The sequence below is a fragment of the Chrysoperla carnea genome, chromosome 2 (genome assembly GCF_905475395.1).
Source record: "Chrysoperla carnea chromosome 2, inChrCarn1.1, whole genome shotgun sequence".
NCBI classification, from domain to species: Eukaryota; Metazoa; Arthropoda; class Insecta; order Neuroptera; family Chrysopidae; genus Chrysoperla; species Chrysoperla carnea.
In genome coordinates this window covers 15,937,916-15,964,727 of record NC_058338.1, presented here as the reverse complement: position 1 = coordinate 15,964,727, position 26,812 = coordinate 15,937,916, and the positions used below count along the sequence as shown (strand labels likewise).

The following is a 26,812-nucleotide window of genomic DNA, read 5'->3' as shown; positions in this document are numbered from 1 at the left end:
GAGTACAAAGGGTACAGTAGTAAAGCAATACATTTAATTTACTCACAGTTACCTTAAAGTTTCCCGGATGCTTTTCCTTATAATTTTCAATCTTAGTTCCTAGTCGTTATTCTGGAGAAAATTTTGAAGCTTAACAAACAAACAAGTGAAATTTACAAAACTTAAATAAACCCCCGACAAATGCGATTTATTATGTTTAGGGGCTTCGATGTCACTGAGAAACGCATAGACGCACAGATAAACACTTTAAACTTATAACACTCCTTCCTTAAATCAATATTAAAGTAATGGTCAAGGACATTGGATGAGATGAAATTGGATACATTGAGAGCTATCATTTTTTGGGACAAATTTTTGGCCATATTTTAATTGAAATATTTGAGTTAAGTTAGTTCTTTTGAATTACCTTATTATTTTACTATTTCACTTTTCGAAATGAATTGAGCCAGGTTTATTTGACCATTCATTTCCCTAGTAATTATTTATATGTTAAAATTATATGTCCTGCCTTTTCCAAACTGAATGGATCTTGAAAATAATCGCCAATTTTTAGTTTTTTCGAGAACGGAAATCTAAGCTCGCACTTGAAACATAGCTTAGAACACTCTTCGTTAAATTAAAAAGAAACCAAAAAATTTAAAATCGGTTCATCCGTTTAGGCACCACGATACCACAGACAGACAAACACACAAACTTATAACACCCCTTTTTTTAATTCGGGGGTTAATAGATAAAAGTTTCCTTTATCCAGTTTAAATATCTTGAAAGCAGTGTCAAAGTAAAATTTATAGTATAATCAATTTCTTTGTTGCAGATTCAAATATTTGGATTCAATTCACAACTGTATTCAAATTTTTCCGAAGCACTGCATCGAGCGCAAGGTGTTGTTGCAATATCATTATTATTACAAGTGAGTATCTATCTAGTTTTTAATCAAAACTTTTAATTTTCTTCTATTTTTTAATAAAAATTGTAATAATAAACAAATATGATATATATTACCCAGATGATTTCTTACATACACAAACATCGCTACTATACTTAAATGAAACGTCAGGCTGCTTTTCACGATGAGATGATATTATAAAATACTGTTTTCTTATTTCTTTTCCATTTTTTAATATTCACGATAAATATCCATTTATAATATTTATTATGTTAAATAGAAAAACCATTTTGAAAATAAGGAAAACCTATGTATTTCATATTCCATCGAGTATTTATATTGTTCACACTTGAAAATAAGTTAGAAACCTGTCTACTTTCGTATTAAACTTGTTTAGTCGTTTAGTGCATATCATATTTACATAAATATTATATTACAGTGTGGTTCTGACTGACATACAAGTGAAATTTAGAAAATTAAAAAAAAAAACCGACAAATGTGTACATTCTTGTAAACCGATTTTTGGAAACTTAACTTTAAAATGTGTCAATCAAGTCGATTCGACCGTTTAGTGGCTACGATGCCACGGCTCACAGATAAACACTTTAAACTTATAACACTCCTTCTTAAATCAATATCAAAGTAATGATCAAGGACATCAGATACTTAGAGCGCTATCATTTTTTTTGACCAATTTTTGGAAATACTTTTTATTTTATTAATGCGTAATTTTCCTACTTTAGTTTACTGCTACTAGGAGTTGGCATATCATCGAATATTTTTTCCAATTCGCAAATTTTTTACCATTTCAAATCTACTTCTACACAGTCCATATAACGTTTGTGGAACTACCTCGAACTCTGTCTTGATATAACTAACCTGACTTTGAAAACTTTTTGTTTGTGATTTTTTTTTTATTTCCACCGACTAGTTTTGTAGAAATCTATGAAAACATATCATGCATCTACCAAAAATGTGCCTGAAGTCATTTATTTATTTATAGCCGGACAGCCCCCCTTAAAATTTTCAGCATTTATTTAGACTTTATCCAACTTCATATAAAAAAAATCAAGCTTTTTATCCAAAATTGCCCTAGCGCTCGTATATCCTTAATAGTTTTGAAACAGTTGAAAAACAAACAAAAAGTGACGAAAATTTATGAGGTCGAAAGAAATAACTTTTGTTCTCTTTCCATACCCCTCTACTTTTTTCCATCCAGCTAAAAGGAAAAGAAAGTACAAACTTGTGAATGTTATGTGTGTATATTGTTCTAATCCGTCTATTTCTGACAGATATACAGCTAATTGAAATTCCATACAAATTCGTTTGAGCTTTTATAATTTTCGCTATAACATATTTGTAGATAATATCTCAAGAGATATTTTTTTAAATTAAAGAGAAAAGATTTTCCTGACTTATGAAGAATATGACAACTTGTGTAAATTATAATAAACATGCTTGTAAACTTCTAATTTATATGCAGGTGCAAATGTACTGGAACTTTCGAGGGACAAAACTTAATAAGAGAACTTTGAATGTTTAAGTTATATATTATTTTGAGCTTTATAGAAACATCATAAACGTATTATAATGTAACACAAATTTATACCATTTAGTATATAATAATAAATATAATAAATATTGTCTAAAGTATGTAACTTGAATAATATGAAGCTTTCGAGTAAAGTAAACTATTTGAACATTAAATATTATATTTATCTTTGTGCACCTTTCTTACTTAGTCAAGTTTCATATTATTAGCTTTCTGTTAAAAAGTAAGTGTTATGAATTCGAAAATCGAAATCAAAAATTGTATGATGCCTTTAAATCCCTGTTTACAATCCAATCATTCAGAATTTCAACTGATGGTGAGACTCTGATGGTAGAACACAAAATTTGGAATAGATAGTTAAAAACACTTTAAACTTATAACACGCCTTCTTAAATCATTATCAAAGTAATGGGCAAGGACATCAGATGAGATGAAAAGGATACTTAGAGAGCTATCATTTTTTGGGACAAATTTTTGGAAATATTTTAATTGAAATTGAAACATTTGAGTCCAGTTTGTTCTTTTGAATTACTGTTTTGAATTACCTAATTATTTTACTTTTCAAAATGAATTGAGCCAGGTTCGTTTGACCATTCACTTTCATAGTTATTATTAATATGTTAAAATTATACGTCATGCCTTTTCCAAACTGAATCTATTTTGAATACCATCGCTAATTTTTTAGTTTTTTCGAGAACGGAAAACTAAGCTAGCACTGAAACAAAATAAAAATAGCTAAGAACCCTCTGCGTTAAACTACCTTTCATAAGAAACCAAAAAAATTAAAATCGGTTCATCCGTTTAGGCGCTACGATGCCACAGACAGACAAACATACAGACACACACACTAGGTGGTCAATCTTATAACACCCCTTTTCTTAATTGGGGGGTTAATAATAAATTTCACTAAAAGTTTATCATTGATAATTTTTTCAAATATACCCCAAATTATCATTTCAATCACTACTATATTTCTTCCACAGACCATATTCACCTTGGTTTGTTTGCTGTTCTCTTTAAACATAAAATGTCATATACTCTTTCTCTCTTCAACACACACAAATATATATAATAAAATTTAATATTATATTATTATTGTATAATAATATTATTGTTAATATTTGCTCAAATATCCAATGAACGGCGTTAATTGCTCATAATTAGCCTGGCAAACACAAATCTTACCCATGCTCTACTTGTTGCAACGAAGCATATTTCGAGGAAATCATTTTTGATCTTAATGAGAAATTTGGAAAGAAATTGTAGGTTTTAATAATTCAAGAAACATCCCAACAAATATGTATTTTCAGAAATATGAAAATAAAATTTTAAGAATTTTGTATAAAAAACCGCTTTATCTGTTCAGGGAAGTGTACGATTTTACCATCTTTCATATTATAATTGTGAAAGAAAATTTGTTTGCTTGTTACGCTTTCACACGCTTTCCAACTACTGAATGGATTTGAACTTCGTCCGCGGAATGCTCAGGGTAATGGGTTCGATTCCCAACAAAAATTAATTTAATTAATAGTTGTGATGGGCTGGTGTAGTGCATGGTATATTCATGCAGCCGGTGCACTCAGCTTCTGAAATTGAGGAGTTGATAAATGAAATTATCAGCGGAAAAGGTGGTAAAACACATATATGGTTTCACAATAGGCTCTATAGCCCAAGTGTGTCCTTCTTGGACAACCAACATAACCTAACTTAACCTAACCTAGCAGGTGATAAGATTTTGTATTACAGCGTTTTCAAAATCACACACTTCTTTGCATACACGATTGAAAATCCATTTTGAAAAATCCATTTTCGATCTGATAGTTTTCAGTAAGCACAATTTTTCAACGACTTTTCCATCCTAAATATTATTATTGTTAAACATTAAATATTCTTATATAATTTGTAAATAGTTATATTTATTAGGTACATATTCAAATATATTTCATATGTCATACATATAGTTCGTATAATTCAGTATAAAATGAACTAAATGCACAACGTGACATATCTAACAAAATAATATATTTTCAAATAAAATATACTTTATTTCTTGTTCATTTCATTAATTCATTTAATTATTTTATTCATTCAAAGTCAACTTTATTAGATATTATATTATTGTTTAAATTATATTCAAAATTACTTATACCTATCATATATCTTAAAAACTTTTACTGTATTGTAATGTTGCATTCATTTTATCATTATGATAGAAGAGGAACAAAATGTTACAAAACAAGTGAAAACAAACAATTGACTGACTTAAATGATTATTAATTGACTTAGTTAATAGTATTACGGGCACCATGTATTGACATTCGATCCAAAATTGATAAATAACTTTTTCCTTCGTCTTTATACTTATTCTGTAGGGCAACGATCTGCATTCAATAACAGAACAGCCTGTATTTATCCTATATAATGTTTATATGTTTTTTTGCGGCCTCGCGGGTAAACAATGATGTTTCGTAAACAATGATATTTACGAAAAAATGTTTCAAATAAAAGTCGTTTATTATTTTATGAGGTTTTTTTTATAAAAGTTGAATATTTTTTAAATTTAAACTTTTGTTCTATCTCTAAATATGGATCCTACGGATCCAAGACCTTAACTTATGTTGCTCATTTACGAACTCGATCCCAGTTTTTACGGCCTGAGAAAGCTATAAAAATTTCATTTCTTGATATCTCTTTTCGTTTTTGAGTTATCATCTTTAAAGACAGACTAACGGACAGACGGACAACCAGAAATGGATTAAATAGGTGATTTTATGAACACCTATTTCAAAATTTTGTTGGTAGCATCATTATTTTTAAACGTTTGAAACTTGAGACTAAACTTAGTATACTTTGTTATATTTCATATTTACATGGTATAAAAATTATTTTTTAAGTTTTTCATTGCATTAAGATTGTACAAATAAATTTTTCTTTGAAACACGTTCATTTTATAAACTACGGTTTACATCTAGAAAATGAATTCATTTGAGTTTTCTTAATAAGTTGTTATAATGGGTCCTATTTTCGAATTAGAAAATTTTTGATAAGCGATGTTTGGTCAGGACAAGGCATTAGTGCCAATTTAAATTAAAAACTTAAATGAAAAATGGTACTTTTTACCCACTCGCAACTGTGTCATTGGACCACGTATCATACAAACCGAATAAGTAATCATCATTTATTCTGTAGCCTGGATTTTCAAATTCCAAAGCTTTTGCGTTCATAACTCATTGTAAGTTTTATGCCAATACATGTTTGACCAAAAATCATTTCGTTTAAATCACATTATTTAATTAATTAGTTAATTAAAACCACGTATAAATTAATAAATAAAACAAAGAACAAAAACTTTTTTAATGTTTTATAATAATAAAATTTGCAGACAAACCTCATAACATAACCAACCAAACCATATAACTGGAAAAAAATTACTATAAAAACAGAAAATTATTCATTAATATTTTAATAATACTGTTAAATATATTTTACGACACATTAAACATCCATTTACCCCACACATCCATTTAATTGCTCAAACTCAATTTGAATTCATTATTTTTTTCGAGTCCCAAATGATGACTAAAAAAAAACTTGAACAACGTTATTCGTTTGAAAATATAAACAAAAAATTAAAAATACATATAAAAAAACTTTAATGTTTTAACTTTTTGATGTTTAATAATTTATTATATGTCATGTTTGAAAATATACTTTATTTATGGTTCCGTAACTCATAATTCACGTTTAATTTATAATTTAGAAGATTTTCTGATTGTAGTGAATTCTCCCTAATAACAGTATAGTTCAATTTGTATATACTTTTATAGCTTTTACAGTACTTAATCCGGCACAAATTCTTACTCAACGGCCTTAAAATGGTCAAGTTTTTAAGAAAATTTTCCTCCAAATATAAATTTCAATGTTTCAAACAAAAGTTGTTCATTTTTATTATAAAACATTTCTCCATTTAAACTTTTTTTTGTATCTGTAACGGTTTACAAAATGGGTCCTATGGACTCAAGACCTTGGTCTTTGTAGGCCATTTACGAACTGACCCCCACTCTTTACGTTCTGAGCACACTAAAAAAAATTTAGCTTGATATCTATTTCCATTTTGAGTTATCTTGTCGGCAGACAGGCAGACAGACAGGCGGAAATGGACTTCTATATTGATTTTATAAACACATTTAGGAAGTTTGTTTCCAGACAATATTGACAAAAAATTTTGGTTTATTGCACGGTACATACATATAAACCAAACACATGCTTTGTGATCAAATAATGTGTTATTTTTAGCTTTACAATACCATGCTACTACAAAAATATAAAATATATTGTGTGCGAGTGCTGCTTATAAATTTGATAATATAGATATCTCACTTCAATCATCAATACTCTAATTATAGTCGTCTCTGTTTATCAAATGATCGACAACCTTATATTTTTATGGTATTATTATAAACTACAAGATTGTCTAAATATCTTAGATAGTTTTTTATCACACTCTCTAGATTTTTTTATATAGAAATATCCAATTGAAAAGGATAACCTTTATGATTCATCATTTTTTCAGCCAACTTTGAACGATAAAATAATAAGAAAAAGCCCGATGACCTAGGAATTTTTTGTGATTTTGGAAACTTTGTTAATAAAAAAAATGTATTTATAAAATTTTGTTGAAATTCCTACTATTATTCAATTTTTGCATATCTCCTTAATGACTAAAATCCTTGTTATATGCAACGGGTTCCTTCACATAGGCACAAATTTCATACAAAGTGAGAAAATGTGTATGGTTTAATATTCATTGAGTAATTTGTTATGTATTGCAGTCAAATTATCTTTAACCCAATTCAGCAAATAATTAATACACCTAATTTCGATGTTATCATATACAGTAGATTATGAGAACGTTAACCAGACTAGTTAGAATTCATTCGATCACATAAAGCAATTATTTAAACATTACTATGTTAGTAGGCACATTCAAATTTTAGTTGTGAAACGGCAATGTAATTTAACAAACTGATGTTAAAAGTTATTGACCGAAAGCTTTTGGATGTTTGCCGTGTCATAGTTTATACCACACACAGATACGAGGAAGTTCCTCGTCTATCATATAATCATTTCTAGTTAGATATTTGATTCTACTTTCTAATAATGACATCAATCATTATAATTGTATATAACAAATATTGTGCGCCCACCTACGCAACCTCCATGTCTAGATTTTGTTTGCAAATATAAACGCAGTAAAACAGAACCACAAGCTGCTCCTTAAAAAAGATATCTTAAAAAGGGCCAATCTTAGGTGGAGGGAGGAACGTACTTGTGGTACGACAAGACAGATATGGTCTGAGTACAATCGCAGGCGTTCCGAAGATCTTATATCTCTGTTAGCAAAATGGTTGCGGCAATTACAGGACACTGGCTGGGCGGCAGGCATGCTAAACGCGTGGGCCTGACAGTGTAACACGACTATTGCAGGAGCTGTCCAAGTGTGGAGGATGAGGAAACGCTGTCTCATCGTCTGAGTCACTGTCCAGCTCTTGCCATGAGAAGATGGACTTATTTGAACTAGCCGTTTCCCGAGATAGATCTATAGAGAACAAAAATTATTGTGTTATATACTTGACCAATAGTCTATGGTCTCAGACAAATGCCATGTAAACTATAAACTCTATACAGAGGTAATAAAATAAAAACAAGGAGGGTTTGACAACATCCAGGTACTGTGTAACTCTTACTACCCAACTATTTACTAGGTTGGAACTCTAATTAAGAAAAAAGCTTATATTTTTTCATATACAGTGTGTCAACAATAATAGTTTTCTTTTTTATAGTTTTCTATATATTCGAATGTAATATGGCATTGGCCAACAGGCATGGTCAACCCGTGGATCAGTGAATGAATGCAATCACAGAGTTTACCAAAAATTCCCGAGCCATGCTAAGTCGACCCCCTTTAAGGTAAATCCAACTGTGTATCAGTGAGTGGACGCAGCCGCAACTTGAGTTGTATTTGTACCGAGTTGTTTTAACCAGAGTTGTTTTGACGCCGGTTTATTTTTGTGCGGAGTTGTAATGAGTTCTTTTAATCAAAGTTATAAATACCAAGTTATTCATGTCTGCTCCCGTATTTAATGTATCCCATCGCAGTTAATTACATTTTTCAATCCATTTCAATAAATCAATTATTGATAGATTTTCCAATTATCGATTTTCGCGTGTATTCTTTATATATTAAAAATTTCTATTGTTCAGTAGCCAACGTCAAATATAAGTAAAATTTTTTTTAGAAAAAATAAAGCGAGATTTTCGATATCGCTTTACTCTCTCAAATATAGGTAAAGGCCAAATAATGAAAAAAGCAGTTGGGGAAACGTCATTAAATTAGATACTAAAATTCAAAAAACTGTATACCGGTTATTGTTATCAAATGAGAAATCTTGGAAAGAAAACTACTGAAAAAAAGCGCTTAAAAACTAGGTCGTAATTTCGAATTCGATTTCGAAACTTAAAAACGAGTACAAATGATTATTAGAGCAGAGTCTTCCACTATAAATATTTTTAATTCAAGCCATTTTTAATGAAAGTCTCCTCTAGAATCTTTTCGACTTTTATGCAATTAAGTTTTGGTTTTTTAACTTCTTTGCCGTTTTTATTTATATTATTATGTTGGTACAGCTTCAACAGAAATGGATTTTTCCAAGAAACATACTTTCGTACATTTTAAAGTTAATTTCATTTAAATAAGATATTTCAAATTAAGACATATATACCAACATAAGATTTTCTTGAAATATAACTAACTAAAAAATGGTTGGTTTAGTATTTAACCACACACAAATTAAATGAAAATTAAATACGTGTTTACAATTTTAATAGGAAATATACATTTTATTACGAAGATATTAAAAAAAAAAGTTAATTTTTTATGTTTAATAAAATTTAGTATCCCCAGATTATCTCGTTCTTTTTCTGTAGGCTTACCAGGACAGGATTATGTCTGTAAAATAGTTATGAATTTATGAACGCATGGTATGAAAGTTGAAAATTTAAGAAGAGTTGGAAGCTAAACGAACCTAAGAATTATCAACGTTTTGGAAAAATATTTGGATTAAAGCTTAGTATCTTCGTACACTTTATAATGATGTGTACCTACTTATACAAGAAGTTCTTTAAACAATCGAACTTCATAAAACGAATAGACATTTTCGCTTTATTATTTTAAAAACCCTTGTCAATACTACTTAATTTATTTTTTAATTTTTTCGAAGAATTTAGTTTGCCTGAACTATATATCTAAATATATTTTCCAGCTACTTTTGGGCTGTTATGGCAACCCTATTTAGGTCAAATCGGTATGTAGGGCTGTTTAATAGACAGAACGATGTTATTAAAGTGGCGGTTGCAAAAATTTAAAACGAATTTCCCGGGTATCAAGCCTGAAATTTCATGTAAAGTTGGTTACTAAGCGGATTGATGTTTTAAAACGGCTTTTTCTACAACTTGAAGGGATGGCCATGAGAAAAACAGTATTTTGACGTTTTTAAAATTTTGTTCATCTTAACAGCCTCTTCGTACTGCGCCAGAATAATAATAGTCGGTATGCAGGCAAACTGTCAACTTACCAGCCAAGTTCTCGCTTTTGTGTTGATTTATCTCAGAGTGTTAATCTGTAATCTGTATCTTACACCTACGTTTTAGTTAGTGTCAAAGTAGTGAATTTTGGTGGTGACAATTTGCCTGCACTGGTTCGTTATTTTTATGAAGCTTTTACAAATAGATGAGTGCAAATTGATCTGAGGATTAAGCTGAGGGGGAGCCTTGCTACTCCCGAGTTTATTTTCCTACAGGATATGGTTATTTCCCCGCAAGACTACCTTTTTAAAAAGATTTCAACTAAAGAAACAAATTGGGACACAATAAGTCCCAAAGAAATTTTATTCAATTCAGATTTCTTTTAATCACGTGATCTTTATTGCCTGTCGGGTAATTCGACCCTGTTATCGTTCAAGTTAGCGGTGTCAGTTTTAATAATAACGTTTTATGATTATTTAGTTTTATTTTCCCTACACACTCGCCCTTCTCCGGTTGGAATAAAAAACTAAGGTGTGTATGTGTGTTTGTGTGTGTGTGTGTGTGTTTCTGCCTGTCTTCATTATTTAATATATTTATTAAATAGAATTATTATATAGCTCACTCACCATAATCATGTTGTTTTTGAGGTGGCACAGGAAAAAAATTATTATATTATTAAGGATGATGATAAAATTTTCAGACAAATAATACAGGTAGTTTTATACGACTATTTAGGGTCTGTCTGGTTTATAGGTATTACTTAATTTTATTATTTTTTAAGGATTAATTAAATTTATTTTTTATTTATGTGGGTATATAATAATTAGGATTTCATTTGTATTAATTACGCTTTCTCAGTGACAAAACATATACACAATTTTTCAGATACGGAATAAAATCGATCGAAATGTTGCGATATCTCAGAAACTCTACATCCAGTCATTAAATTAACCTGATTTTTATACTTTTTGGATTAAAATTACCCCATCCACCGAATTTTATCAAATTCAAAAACAAAATTTTTTTTGCGTTTTTCTCGGGGGATTTTTAAATGGATACCCCTTAAAAAAATTGTAAAAAATCGAGAAATTTTTGTTATCTCCAATTTCGACAAAACTCGGCATATAAGGTAATTTTAACCCAAAAAATACAAAAATCGGGTGCATTTGATGACTGGTCGAATAGTTTTTGAGATACGGACTAAAATCGATCCAAATATTGCGATATCTCAGAAACTCTGCACCCAACTGTTAAATTAACCTGATTTTTATACTTTTTGGATCAAAAAAACCCTATCCACCGAGTTTCATCAAATTCCAAAACAAAAAATTTTTTGCGTTTTTCTCGATTTTTTCAAAGGGGTACGTACCCCTTAAAAAAATTGCAAAAAATCGAAAAATTTTTGTTATCTCCAATTTCAACAAAACTCGGCATATAAGGTAATTTTAACCCCAAAAATACAAAAATCGGGTGCATTTGATGACTGGTCGAATAGTTTTTGAGATAGGACTAAAATCGATCCAAATATTGCGATATCTCAGAAACTCTGCATCCAACTGTTAAATTAACCTGATTTTTATACTTTTTGGATCAAAAACCCTATCCAACGAGTTTCATCAAATTCCAAAACAAAAAATTTTTTGCGTTTTTCTCGATTTTTTCAAAGGGGTACGTACCCCTTAAAAAAATTGCAAAAAATCGAAAAATTTTTGTTATCTCCAATTTCAACAAAACTCGGCATATAAGGTAATTTTAACCCAAAAAATACAAAAATCGGGTGCATTTGATGACTGGTCGAATAGTTTTTGAGATACGGACTAAAATCGATCCAAATATTGCGATATCTCAAAAACTCGGAGTCAAATATTCTTTCTAAGATAATTGATTTTGTGAGAAAATATTTTATATTGCCCTTACTTTAGAAATCTTTAAAAATAATTCGAATTTCTGCCATCAATGGTTTTGTCCCCAACTCTTCTTGCCGTTTTGAACTTTAAGTATATAGTATCAAAACCATTGCTTCAAATATTTTGTACAACGATTAAATATAGTCTCAGATTTTCGAATTTTCAAACAAGATGAGCTTTCAAATCTTACAGAGGTATTAGAGCTTGAATAAATTTTATTATAAGATCGGAAAATATTTGTATCCAAAGCTATGATTTTTGGTAAAAACTCAAAATCGATATCGTGCCCTAACAACTTTAATAAATAACATTGTATAGTACGTAAAATTGACCCTCTTTTATTCCTTGAATAATTTAAACTAATTTTTTAATGCACTCTCAAAGCAATAAATAAATATATGCCACCTATATTTACAATAATTATTTTTAGTATTCGTGTAAAGTCAGTCATTATATGACATTAAAAGGGTTGATATCGATGTGACATCACAGTACATGATACCAGTGGTGACAATGCTATTATTATTATAATAGATTGGACGATTTTTACATAAATGATAAAGAAAAAAAAAAAAAACAAGGAAAACGAAATACTTTTTTCGGCATCCACTTAGAGTTGCGATTTAGATTATGTAATAATTTAAGGGCTTCGTCAACAGAGATAAACAAAATAACCCATATTTTCTCCGAATCTACTTGATGAAGAAAGTCGAAATATTATCCGTGTGGTCATTTTTATGACGAAATAACGGACGTATAGGGTAAGTAAACGAATTTAGAGATAAGATAACAAGTTTTTCGTAAGAATCAAAAATTTCTAGGTTCATTTATTGTACCACATGTAAAATACTCAAAGAAAAGGCTCATCGGGAGGAGTACATTGACTATAAAGAAAAAATATAAAATATTACACCTAGTTAATAAAAACCTTATCGAAAATTGCATTCTGGTTATAAGGATAAATGTTTCGGGAGTGTTAATTAAGGTAAAAACTTATTCCAACTGAATCTTGAAAAAAAATTAAATGAAAGAGCTCGTTATAAGAAACACAAACATGTTTGCCAAAAACAGTATATATGGATCAAACTAACAACGTTCTTGTGGTGAATGAGAACAATTCTCACTTTATCAGTTTTTAATTTAGTAGTCTGTAGTTGGTTTAGCTAGTGGCTTAACTCTATACTGTTAATTTGTTGCATTCCCAATTTCTTTCAGCTACCATACTATATCCATTCATATCATGATAATTTTTTTAATCCGCTACAAAATATACATTTTATATTTTACACTAATTTAACTTATTAAATAAATATAACTTTTTGTTATAAATGGGGTTTTATTTACAATTTTAATTTAGTACTTACATTCCTGTGCAAAAAAAAAAGTAACTACTAATGACAGTGATCAATTTAATACAGAAGTAAGCGAAGTAAAAATATTTTCCAGTGTGATACCTCTGCTTACCTCTATATTAACCTGAGAATCCAAAGGATAAAGAGTACAAAATTTTGTTAGCAAATGCCTTACCATGATTTGTTAAGAAACAATAGAAAATATATTTCTGTAAGCGTTTTCCAAGTTTATGACTTCCGCAGTGCCTTGTCGTAATCTACAAAAGAGTCGGAAACTGTTTGATTTGTTTTGTTTTTTTTTTTTTCGTTTTCTCTGAAGAAATTTTAAATGTTTGTTGGAGAATTAAAAATAATTGTTTTCCCTGGGTCTAAGGGAAAAAAGGGGAAAACAAAAAATATTCCGGCCGTGGGACTTCCGTTAGGAAAGAAATTTATTACGAAGCCTGTACTAAAACAAATGTAAACTAGCGAAATAGTTATATACAATTTTATTAACTTACTTTTCTAAATCTGTATTAAACATATAATCAGTTTTTGATTGCGTACCTATATAAAAGTACAAACTAATTAAAGTCACTTTTTCTTAATATATTAGGACAAAAATTAATTGTGTTTCCTAACACTACCACATTTTACGCATTCTTCACCTTATTGCTACTACGTAGGTTACAGAAAACAATGTTTTTAAACAAGTAAAGTGAAAGATTTTCCCAACAATTACTAAACAAAAATTTTTTAGTAATTAATTGTAATAAACGAACCAATTTGATTGCTCGTTAGTGTATTAGTCATCATTTTTATTTGAATTTGATTTTCAGTTATATTAACGAAAAATTGAAATTACATATTATTTTCATTTAAATTTCGATTAAAATAATTTTTTACTAAATTTTACAATAATTTCTATGAAAAAAAATATTTACGCTTTATATTGTACTTGTTATAAAAACAATGTAACAACGCAAGTTTAGTAAGTCAACGGTTTCGTTAGTCAAGTTTTCCATAGTTATTCTCCAAAACTAGTAAGAGATAGTATGTTTCTTTTTGAAAGTGTAAATTGTTTGTTTATATTCTGTTTGATTATATTATTTGAGAAATCGAATTTCACTGTTTTGATCCTTCCATATTATCAGGAAAAGATAAACAACTTGAAGCTACAAATCAATTTTCGACTTTTCATCTCTTAAATAGAATTTTTTTTATGCTATCGAAATTAGCATACCTACTATGAAACAAAACACTCCAAAAAATGAGGAGAGGTTAAAATATTTTTACCGAAATTGAAATTAAATAAAGTTCTTAAAATCGTCAATAGATACTGTGAGACCATGTATAGGCAGCAAATATTTAAATTGTTATAATAAGCAAAAAATTACATTATCATTTGATTTATTTCCATTGGGAATAAAAAAACTTATAAATTGTCACGTCATTATTCAATTTTTATTATGTTATTTAAATACAAGCAAAATATATTTTTTAAGTACAATTCTTATAATAAGATTCCGTTTCCTTTTGTATTCGTATTGCATTTCCGATTAAGTCATGGTAATAGGCATACATAACTGTAACAAGCTGTTACAGCTGTAATTGAAAAATCGAAATATAAAACAAAAACTTGGATAACAAAAATATTTGTGAATAATATAAAGATAATAAAAATGGACCTGGCGCCACGACACATTTGTCACATCATCAAGTTTTGGGCTGGTAATTTTTGTATAATAAGAGATTCGAAGTTTTGTCGTAAATGTTTTGACATATGTGTTTGTATGTATATTATCCTGGCAATAAATAAATAAATAAAATAAAATAAAAAAATCTCAATATTTGGATCGATTTTAGTCCGTATCTCAAAAGTTATTCGACCAGCCATCAAATGCACTGAATTTTTGTACTTGGGTCAAAATTACCGTATATACTGAGTTTTATCGAAATTAGAGATTTCGATTTCCCTTTGAAAAAATCGAAAAAAAAGCAAAAAAATATTTGTTTTAGAAATTTTTTGAAACTCGGTGGATGAGGTAATTTTGATCCAAAAAGTATAAAAATCCTTTTCTGAGATAGAGTTTCTGAGATATCGCAATATTTGGATCGATTTTAGTCATCAAATGCACCGGATCCTTGTACTTTTTATACGGTGGCTTATAGAAGAAACAAAAATAAGTTAATAATCAGTCAACAGAAAAATTTATACTGAAAATACTTAGTTTAGATTAAATTTGATTTAAGACAGAACTCGTAATTCGAGGTTGTTTATGTAACTAAGAAATGACTACATTAGAATCACCTCGTAACATATATTATGATAATAAAAAATGTATACCAATTAATCAAAGTCAATCATATCAAAATATATAACAGTCAGAGAATAATAATAATCATAATAATAACATGCTGAACAAACTAACATTTATTGTAAATAAATAAAATAAATAAATGCATTCATGCATCATGATGCAATCACGCATACTACAACTAAAACTTGTAAGGGAAGGGGAAGTACCAAGAACCAAGATTTTCATTTGTGAGTTTTTATTATTGAAAAAGTAGATAATAATTTTATCTATAAGTCACTCATACCCGACTATTTGTAAAACCTTGAGGCGGTTAATTTAAAATATTAAAAATGAATCGGAACGCCTCATCTACTCCACATGCCTAATTACTTTTCAATTCATCCTTGATATTAAGCGTCACAGCTTTTACAAATAGTCGGGTATGAGTGACTTATAGATAAAATTACTTTCTACTTTTTAGTAAAATAAAAGCTTGTCTTTAAAAAGTATTTTTGATTAAAATTTTTAATTATAACTAAAAAAATGTATTTATATAAAACATGGTGGAAGCGATGGGAAAATCAGGACGCAACCTTACAACTGTCATCCAAACTAAATGTGCACGCAAAATTTCAGCTCAATCGATTGAAGATATCTACTTCAAAATTAAGAGCTTTTAATAAAATAGAAAACCTTTGAAATTTCTCGTACAGGCATCCTCTTCTCTGAGCGTCCAGTTATAGCTTCAATTTATTGATCCTGAATTTCTTTTTTGTTTCAGTTAGGAGATTTATCAAATCCAGAATTAAGGATATTAACAGAAAAATTAGATAACATTAGATATGGAGGTAAGTTCGAAATTTTTATTTGTATTTTCATCAAAATTTTGGAAAGTGTATGTTATGATAGCATTATTGGTATATTTTTGGTAAATGATGTTTATTAGGATGCTGAATCCAAAAATAATATCCATTTCCTTTTATCAAGTCAGATTTTTAATCAGGAAAAGTTTATGGGAATGGCTAAGTTAATGACAGTTCTAGTTCTGCACATTTATTTCGAAATGCCCCACATTTTTTTATGTTTTCTGTCTCATAATAATTTTAATGATGAATCACCACCATTTTATCGTCTCTCACATATGTGTTAAAAACTATTGTACTTTTATGTTTTGTATTTAACTTCCATTGTATCACAATCATTTAGTTTTGATATTTTGGTAAATAGTTTTGATATCTAGTTTCTAAAGAAATCTAGCAAGTACTAATTATCAAAATTAAAAAAATTTTTAATTTAAAGAATTTGAAAATTGTATTGTCTAAGAGACAGAATAAGGTCGATCTTTTATGAAATTTTATTTTAATTTATAAACACGCTTACGGAAGCTTGCTTGTCAAGAAGTGTTCATGGCTGTTTGTAATTAAATAATATTTTGTCTGATATCAATTTCGATTGGTTAACAGATCAGTGCAGATATTTTTCATACCGTATCAACAGGTTAGTCAATATACGTAACTACAGCGGTCTGTTAATCAATCGAAATCAATAATGATCGATTAATAATGACATAGACTTACCTGCAAAAAGTAGTTATGAAAAAATGGATTCAAGTTATTTTAATTAAAAATAGCCATGATCACTGTTCAGTGGACAAGCTAATATAAACGTTTCTCTCAATGAATAAAATTTCATAAAAAATTTGTCTAATCTAGCTAACAAATGGGTGAAGACCGAACTGATACCGTCTGCTGTGTTACATAGCCAAGCTTATTAAGGCTTACTTGCTTTGGCAGCTGGCTGTTAGGTTGCGGGTTCGAATCCAGGTAGCGGCAGTGTGAACAAGAAAGTTAATGGGACGGTAAATTGATCACATTATCGTCACTTGGATAAGAACGAAGTAACCGACTCCACCCACATCATAAAAGTAATTGTATATTCGAACGTATTAATGTGGGTGGCCTCTGTTATAAGAGTAGTCTAAGAAACGGAGGTTAAACCCCATTATTTATATTTTACTACATATAACGAGATACAAAGGTGGCGACGCAAGAAAATAAAGTACCTTGAGGAACTTAAGATACGGGGAAACTATGATATTTTACGTAAATAACCGTTAACAGAATCACTTCAAAAACCACCTTTTTTTCGTTACTTGTGAACCCGTGTTTTTAGTTTTTTGGGAACTATCAAATCATTCCTATTTACATTAATCATATTTTTCAATCCAATAGAAGTTATTGGATGAATTAAATTAAAAAAAATTGTTGATTTTAATGAAAAGTACTTCATTATTTTTCTGTACGAATTTAAACGTTTGTTTGTATAAGCAAACAACTTTGTTTTACAAATAATTAAAAAAATAATTGCACAAGTAGTGTAACCAATTATAATATGCATTTAAATTCCACATTTTGACGAGGCTTTTTGGTATGCATTAAGTTATAATTTATTGGAATTTTTTGTTAACAGGTGAAGAACTGGAGGTAAAACGCCTATCAATACGAGGATTATTACCAGATACAGATTATTATATGACATATGATGGGTCAACTACAATGCCTGCGTGTCATGAAACAGTTACATGGTTAATATTAAATAAACCAATTTATATTACTAAACAACAGGTAAGTTTTTATTGTGACATTTTCGTATAAAACACGTTTTACTCCACACAATGGTACGACTTGAGAAAAATTGAGTTTCAATAACGGTAAAAGTTAAAAATATTCCTTCTTTTTTATGGCCTTGAAACATTTAGTGCTTGTAAAACTTTTCCAATACAATAATATATATACAAATAAAATACTTTATCCTGATGACTGACTGACTGATCAATCAAGCCTTAGCCAAAAATCGCTGTTCGTAGATACCTGAATCTTATTCGATGTGGTTTTTGTTGGCGTCTGATAAGAAAGGTTTTTTTGTTACCTCTAACCTTTCATCATTATTTTAACATTTATGTATTTGTAAATTGCTTGTAAATTTATTTAAAAGAAAAAATGAATCAGAGAATAAAATTAGACAAGCATCGTATGATTTTCACGTATAAATATTATTACAAACGAGAAAGTAAAAATAAACAGCAAACATTATAAATTATAATTAAAAATGGAATGTTTTATATTTTTCAATAGAGTTGATGTAAAATCGATTGTTTAATCTTTTTACACAAACATTTTAGACATTTTTACTATCAATCTTTTTTTTTCGGAACAATGTTCCTTATTTATAAATTTGATAATACAGATATCGCTCTTCAATCATCAATACTTTAACTACAGTCGTCTCTGTTCAGGAAATGATGAATCTTCGATTAACTCATAATTAAGTTAAAATTTTGTTGTTATATCATGGACAACCTTATTTTGTACGGTATTATTATAAACTAGAAGATTGTCTAATTATTTTAAATTTTTTCACACTCTCAAGATATTTTTGATATAAAAATATCCAATTGAAAAGGATAACCTATTTGATTCATCATTTTTTTAGCCAACTTTGAATGATAAAATAATAATAAAAAGCCCGATGACCTAGGAATTTTTTGTGATTTTTGGAATCCTTGTTAATCAAATATTTATAAGGATTTATTAAAATCCCTAATATTGTTCAATCCATACATATCTCTTTAAACAATTTATCCAAACAGTTGTGTTCTTTCCTTTTTACATCTGTAATCAAGAATAAAATATTTTATGTTTACCAATAACAAGTTAATCTTAATCTTCATACATAAATAAATGAAATATTTATATTATTTGAAAACACACGGTAGGTACCAGGTTCTAGGTCGCTTAGAAGAAGAATAACATTACCAGTTTGTTTTATTACTTCATGTAGACTTGATATTTTCTTTTTTAAATTACTTCTAAATTGAACTTTGCAATGTAATAATACAAACAAGGAGAAATTGTTGTGTACAACAATACTAGCAGTAAGTATACTACAATATGAAGAAAATATATATACTACACAACAAAAGAACTACAACTTGTATACTACACAGGCAATAACATTGGTCCATATTATTATTAAGAAGATAAACAGAGTAAGGGAAGGTGTAGTACCTAAAATCAAAACTTAAATTAACGGGTTCTTTTACGGAAATATGCAAGGATTGAATAATAGTAGGGATTTCAATAAAACTTTATATATATACATTTTTTTATTAACAAAGTTTCCAAAAATCACAAAAAAATCCTAGGTCTTCGGGATTTTTATTATTATTTTATCGTTCAAAATTGGCTGAAAAAATGATGAATCATATAGGTTATCCTTGGATATTTTTCTATATATATATTTTTCAATTGAATATTTTTCTATATCAAAAAATCTAGAGATGGTGATAAAAAACTATCAAAGGGGTACCCCTTAAAAAAATTACAAAAAAACGAAAAAAAATTTTTAATCTAATATACCTATAAGGTAATTTTGACCCAAAAAGTACAAAATTTGGATGCATTTGACGACTGGTTGAATAGTTTGTAAGATACGGACTAAAATCGATCCGAATATTGCGATATCTCAGAAACTCTACATCCAATCATTAAATAAACCTGATTTTTGTACTTTTTGGTATCAAAATGACCCCATCCACCGAGTTTCATCAAATTCCAAAACAAAATTTTTGTTTTTGCGATTTTCTCGATTTTATCAAAGGGGTACCCCTTGAAAAATTGTCCAATTTACCCAGCGGTTTGAGCTGTGCGTCGATCGATCAGTCAGCTTGAATTCTTATATATATATAGATAATACATTGTACGTACTCTTGGTACTACATCTTACCATATAAGAATAAGGTATATATTGCTAGATAGAACGTTATTGTTTTCTCTCCGAAATTTCCATGTTATGAGTTTCACAAGTGTTAGCTCAAGCAAATTACTCCAGTAAACCTCTAAATTCCTTCCTATAGCTCTGATTGACTTTAAATTTTGACGGTTATTAGGTAAAACACTAAGAAACAAAAGTAATTTGATGTCAAGTAATGATTTTGCATAAGTATGCTGTTATCATGCTCATTTGAAAACTCAACACTTTCGAAAAAAGTCGTAGAGAGAAATTTGGTAGACTCGCCAAAAGGAAGCCACTCAAGAGGGGATTTATGTAGTAACTCGAGCACGTCAGATTAAGATATGGGTGGTTCCTTGGACCTTCCTTAGTACCTCCAGCAAATATAAGCTCTAAATATCTGACGCGCTCGAGCTACTACAAAAATCCCCTCTTGGGATCCCCTACTACAATGTTACTTGGCCAATGAATGTTGCTCTGTCTAAACTAAATGCCATATTCACCAACATCTTATTGTTATATAGTAAGTGTACTTGTTTGGTTCATACTGACGCTATTTATTTCTCATGGGTATCGTTTTTGATATAAAACGTAAATTAAAGTTGACTGTAAATAATGATTTTTAAGATGTTTAATTTTATTTCCATAAAACTATGCATACATCTTACTTAGGTAAGATAATATATAATTAATTCTCATTCCAATCATTCTCCTACAATCATTGTAATTTTTATTTTTATTGTTACCTACTCTAATATTAAATTTTGTACAAATGAACGAAGTCGAATCTGCGTGCTATAAATCGTTACGACAGTTAACTGTGGATGTATCTATTTAAATTTATCAAATCAAATTTATTTTTCGCATATTGTTATTGTATGACGATACATTTCCCATTCGGTATATTGACCAGGCACAAAAGTACAATGGAAAACAATATTTAGAATATTAAAGTCTATATTGCAATATTCACGTTTAAAATGCCTTTGCTGATCAGATTTCAGACTCAATAAATGAAAATAAGCTGATTTTTTTAAGTATTTTTAACAATACCCTTTTAAAATAACGAAAATTTGAAATTGGCATGTAGGGGGCAAAATAACTCGGTCTAAATAACAATACCGTACAAAACATCTGCAGTCTGACCAACACGTTACAAAAACGACTTAGTGCGAAAACAATTCAAGACAAAACCACACTACAATAACTATATCCTTGATTATAAAAAACTAAAAATAGCTTTCAATGGCCAAATGCATAAAAACATTTTTGGTAACTGTTTAAAAACCGGATTTCTAGAACGCCGAGATATTTAAATGACAGGGTTACCGCAACTGTCAAAACACCCACAAACCAGTGCTAACTCGAACCCATTATAGGCATGGTCAACCCATGGATCAGTGAGTGAGCGCAATCACAGACCACAGGGTTAATTACTTAACAATTGATATCATCGTTATAAGGTTCTATGGAATTATTAATCCAGTAACCTTGTCGTCGAAAAGTGCGGGATAGTGAAATCCCGTAATTCTGTTTTTTCGCAGACTTGTTGGTATAATCCAAGTTTGTGACTTCTAGCACCGAACGCAATTTTGTTAAAACCGCCTTTTCCAGATTTTGGCGATTATAACCAACCCTAAAGACACTATAAAAAACTAGTATTTTAGGGGCTATAATCGCCAAAATTTTCACGGGTTTTTTTTTGACAAAGTTGCGTTCGATGCTCGACGGTACAAACTTGGATTATTCATTTATTGGGTTAACATCATTATTACCGGATTTAACGCAGACTGTAATGTATAGAGTTACTGGACTTTTTGCAGTTTTTCCTATAAAAAAACAGAATATTTTAACGAAATGCGTAGCCCGTGACCATTTTACTTTGAAAAATGCACCTTTTTTTGGCCGCATACAATCAAGATGAGTTTAGCTTATTCGTCGTAGTTTGAGATGAATTACATCTGTAGTAAATCGTTTCCGAGGCCTTTCAGTGGCAATTTGTGTATGGGATAACACAAATCATAATTTTATCAAACCTTCTGTATATTCAAATATATATATTTTATATAAAAATGTCATCAACAGATATGAAAGAGAAAATGAGAAAAGGGCACAAGACACAAACAGTCCACACCATATTTGGTCATCATTCGAACAGAACAGACATACACTATACCATTTACGTTTTAAATAAGGCAACAGCTAGTAAAACGACGACGTATTTTGTTGACAATGTATGACAAAAGGTTTTGAAAACGGAAAACTTTAGTTTTGGCTTAATTCAGTTGTTTTGGTCTGTTGTATGTTTGTTTGTTTGTTTGTTGTTTGTTTGGACAGTGAGACAGTCTGTCAGTCTGTTCGTTTCTGGTCATACCATTTCATGATGTAAAATATATATGAATATATTTTGTTTTAAAAATAAAAATAACAAAAATTAGAATGAGATAGGTACGGAGTTGGTTTTATGGAATTGGTTTGTGATATTTACTTAGAATTGTTGATTTTAAATACTTATAATATGATTATTAAGTCTGTATTTATGCATTATTACAGAAATTCGGCCAAAATACTTTTTATTAAGGTAGTACAAGCGCCAAGGCACGTTTAAACTTGTGGTTGAAATTTGTAGTACCTTATTTTCAACTTTTATGATGAATTTTGTTATACCTTCATGAATCTAGACGAAAAATAAGAATAAAATTTTTCGATATTTGCCTTGGTTTTCGAAATATCGAAAGATACATTTTTGTTAAGTTAATAGAGTTCAAAAAAAATCACCACAATTATGACTAACTTTCGGTCGCCTAGAATTTTTTCTCTCTTTTCTAAATATTTCAAAAGACAACTAGTTGAAGCAACCTGCAAATTTTCAACTCTTTATCTTTTATAGTTTTGGAAAATGGAAACAGTGACCTTTACGAAAAGATCTTTTGCACAAAAGTTGTTTATTTTTTTATAAGGAACATTTTTTATACCTTTACTTTTGTTCTATCTCTAACGGTTTAAAAGATGGGTCCGGATGGTTTTACGTTCTCGCACGCCATAAAAATTTCAGATGGTTATCTCTTTTCATTATTGGGTTATAATGTCCACAGACTGCCCGTAAGTAGTGAATGAATTTTGTTAGAATTCGATAATATTAATCGAGATATACAAAAGCATGTCCAAAAATCCATTTAGACGAAGTCTTGCCACAATTTTCGTTACCAAAATATAGTGAACAAATCCATCATAAATTTTATAAAAGTACATACTTTTCTCGAAAATTACATTTCTTCGACAATTGGCTTCGATATAAGTGTAAAAGCAATGGTGATTAAAAATCAATTATGATCTTTGAGAATCAATCCCAATATCATATAGATTTAATTTTTTTAGTGATAAAATTTTAAATAAGTTTATCCAACTGCATATAATTTTACATAATCAAGCTATTACATCACAACTTATCGTTATATGAGGGCTATTTTATGAATAAAGATTCGAAAATCTTCACCAACTTCGATGTTTGCTCATAATATTAATTTTTGAGCAAACTTTCATCTCTTATTATTTCATATCTTGTTAAGGATGCAATAAATTTAATTTAAAATTTTGAAATGATGATTATAAATCCTCTAAATATATCAAAAAATATTAAAACTCCATTATCATTTTGATGATAATCGGGATCACATTTGTCATACATAGAACATTTAAAGTAAAGTCTTGTTCACATCAAAAATAATTTATTCATAATTTAAAAATGAAATCGAGGTTAAATGATATATCATTTAAACGTCAAATAAATATAAAAATTTGTAAACAAAAAAAATAAAATAAAATAAATAAATAAAAATGCGGGAACAATATGCTGTATTACGTGAACCCGGTTTATATGTATGTTTGTTGGTTTTTTTCCCAGTCTTTTTTTGTCGTCCTTCTGTTTTAACACCCTTCATGTACGAAGTATAAAGTTCATTCACTAATATTTATTCGCATTGAATGCTTGGACAGTTTTTAAAAGTGATAAATTTTGATTTATTCTATAATGTATAGGATGTGTTTCTACTATTAGAAGGGGGTAGAAAAACTTAATTTATAAAAAATATGGTCTGGGCCAAAATTGCAGGCAATTTTTTCTAGTTTAATTTTGTATCTAAATTTTTTCCTCGTAAATCACGAACGCTTTCGGAGTCCACTGCTATGCGACTAGACCACTGTACTTTTGTTGTATTATTATATATTATTATAATCCATAAGATTTTACGCTACCAAAAATCTAGTCTAACGCGCTTTTAGAAGAAAATTTGTTTACAATTTTATAAAAAGACAGAATAAATTTAATATTAAGAGTGCAATTATCGATATAATATCAGTTTTTCACAGTACAGTAGTTTTATTAATCAATTTTCTAGTCTACAAGTCTCCACATTTAAAGTTCAGAGTCTACTCTTGGGTATAAGTATACATAGCTACCTGTATGTGTATATGTACAAGAAACAGGATATCTTGATGTAGATGGGAGTCGTGCACAGGATATGATAGATTAATTCATTTCAGTTGAGTTCAATTCAAGACAGGTAGTCTCTTTCTGTGTGCAAGTAATATACTATCGAAGTATCTATTCAGTTTCAGCTTTCATTTAGCGTGGCTATAGCCATAGGTTATATCATCAACATGTACACAGTTATTCAAATTAAATGATACGAGCATATAACGTTTTTTCATATACAGGGAGGTTCAAAGTGATCCTTAATGAATTAAAAGTTCAGTTGAAAGTTGAAACCTAAACCCTCAGTCGAGTACCAAAAGTGGCAAGAAACTTCCAATTATCGAAAAGGTTGATATTTTGTTCATACCTTTCCACTGGTGCTAATTTTCTACCGTTTCTCTAACTATTATGCTGGTAATGACTTTTTTTAAACATTCTATACTAAGCACCATTAAAACGTTGTCTGTTTTTGTGATCACACTTGTCCTTGGCGACGTTCTTTGACGGTATTGTGCAGAAACTAGAAAGAAAATATGTTGTTATAAAAATATGCTATTTGTAAAAAACCTATAAATTTATTAATTTTTACCTGACTCTATTAGTTAGATAATTGTTTTGATTTGTTGATCCCGATTTATTCTAAGCCCATTTGTAACTTTTGTCAATCAAAAAATTAATCAAAAAACCAATGTTTGAAATTGTCAAGAACTGTCCTCATTACAAATTTTAATTTATTATTTATATAATATTAGTTATTTAAAATGCACTTCATTTATTCGATGCACTTCGAGAATCCTTTAGCTGCTTGATACAGCGACAGTCATTTGGATTTAGTTCATCTAGCGAACCAAATTTAATAAAGTGCAATAACTCCTACTTATATAACACGAAACTTTAATGAAAATATTCTTTTCATACTTTTAGAGCTGCGTCCTTTTGCGCCCTTATGTTTAATTGTGCAAATGACAAAGACATCGATAATTATTTAAAATTAATTTTTTCTTCAATTAAACCAAACTGATAATATATATGTCAATCAATTTATTTTTTATATATTTTTATAAAAACCGATCAAAATGAATCTTATTTTGTTAAACGTTCTATACTTTAATAAAATACTAATATAATATCTGTGTTCTATTGTATAAAAAATGTTGATTGCAGACATTCTTTATAGTTTCTTAATAAAAATTTTAAGTGATTCTTTTTTCTCGATTATATTTATCTAATTTAATTAATAATTAAAATATGTTTTTCTTGATTGATATTTTATGAATTACATTATTTTTAACCAGATTTTTCTTTATTTAGCTATTTACAAAAAAAATTTTTTTGGATTCTTCATTGAAATCTTAATTTTAATGTTTTCAGTAGGGTCCTGTAACCTGTTAACTTGCAATGAACTTAAATTTTCATCTTACCAGTAGCTTATACGATACTCTCTGAGATATCTTATTTTACATGATAAAATCTGACATATTTACATATATTTATTTATAGTTGAAATTTAGGAAATCTGTAGACTAGACACAAGTACTTAATGTTGACAATATAAAGTATGTTTACACAAAATTTTCAGCTATTCGTTAAAATTATGAGTATAATAGTTTAGTTTCCAGAAAAAAGTTTTGTCATTTGACGAGGGAAATATATTTTTGATCTCCATTTTTAGGACTACAAACGATTTTTTTATTCAATTATTTTGGTTTTTCTTTTACGGAAAAAAAAGCTTAGCCAAAAGTGAAATTTACAAAATTTAAAAAACCCCGAAAAAATTTTCGAGAACGGAACCATAAACTCGCACTTGAAACATATCTCAGAACACTCCCCATTAAATTACTTTTTTTTTCTTAAAGCCATTTCCAAACTGGAGTTGATTTTAATCATCGATATTTTTGTAGTTTTTTCGGGGACGGAACCCTAAATTCATACTTAAAACATAGCTAAGAACATTCTCCATTAAATATCCTTCAAACGAAATAAAAAA

At 29.0% G+C, this 26,812-nt stretch overlaps 1 protein-coding gene across 1 annotated transcript in view; it reads left to right on the top strand.

The window, feature by feature from the left end:
- The window catches only part of LOC123291687 (carbonic anhydrase-related protein 10), a 196,137-nt gene that overhangs the window by 157,503 nt on the left and 11,822 nt on the right, over positions 1-26,812 (top strand). Inside the window, exons 5-7 of the mRNA XM_044872061.1 lie at positions 815-910; positions 16,342-16,408; positions 18,030-18,184. Of these exons, the coding sequence (XP_044727996.1) occupies positions 815-910; positions 16,342-16,408; positions 18,030-18,184 (318 nt within the window). The remainder of the gene's footprint in view (positions 1-814; positions 911-16,341; positions 16,409-18,029; positions 18,185-26,812) is intronic.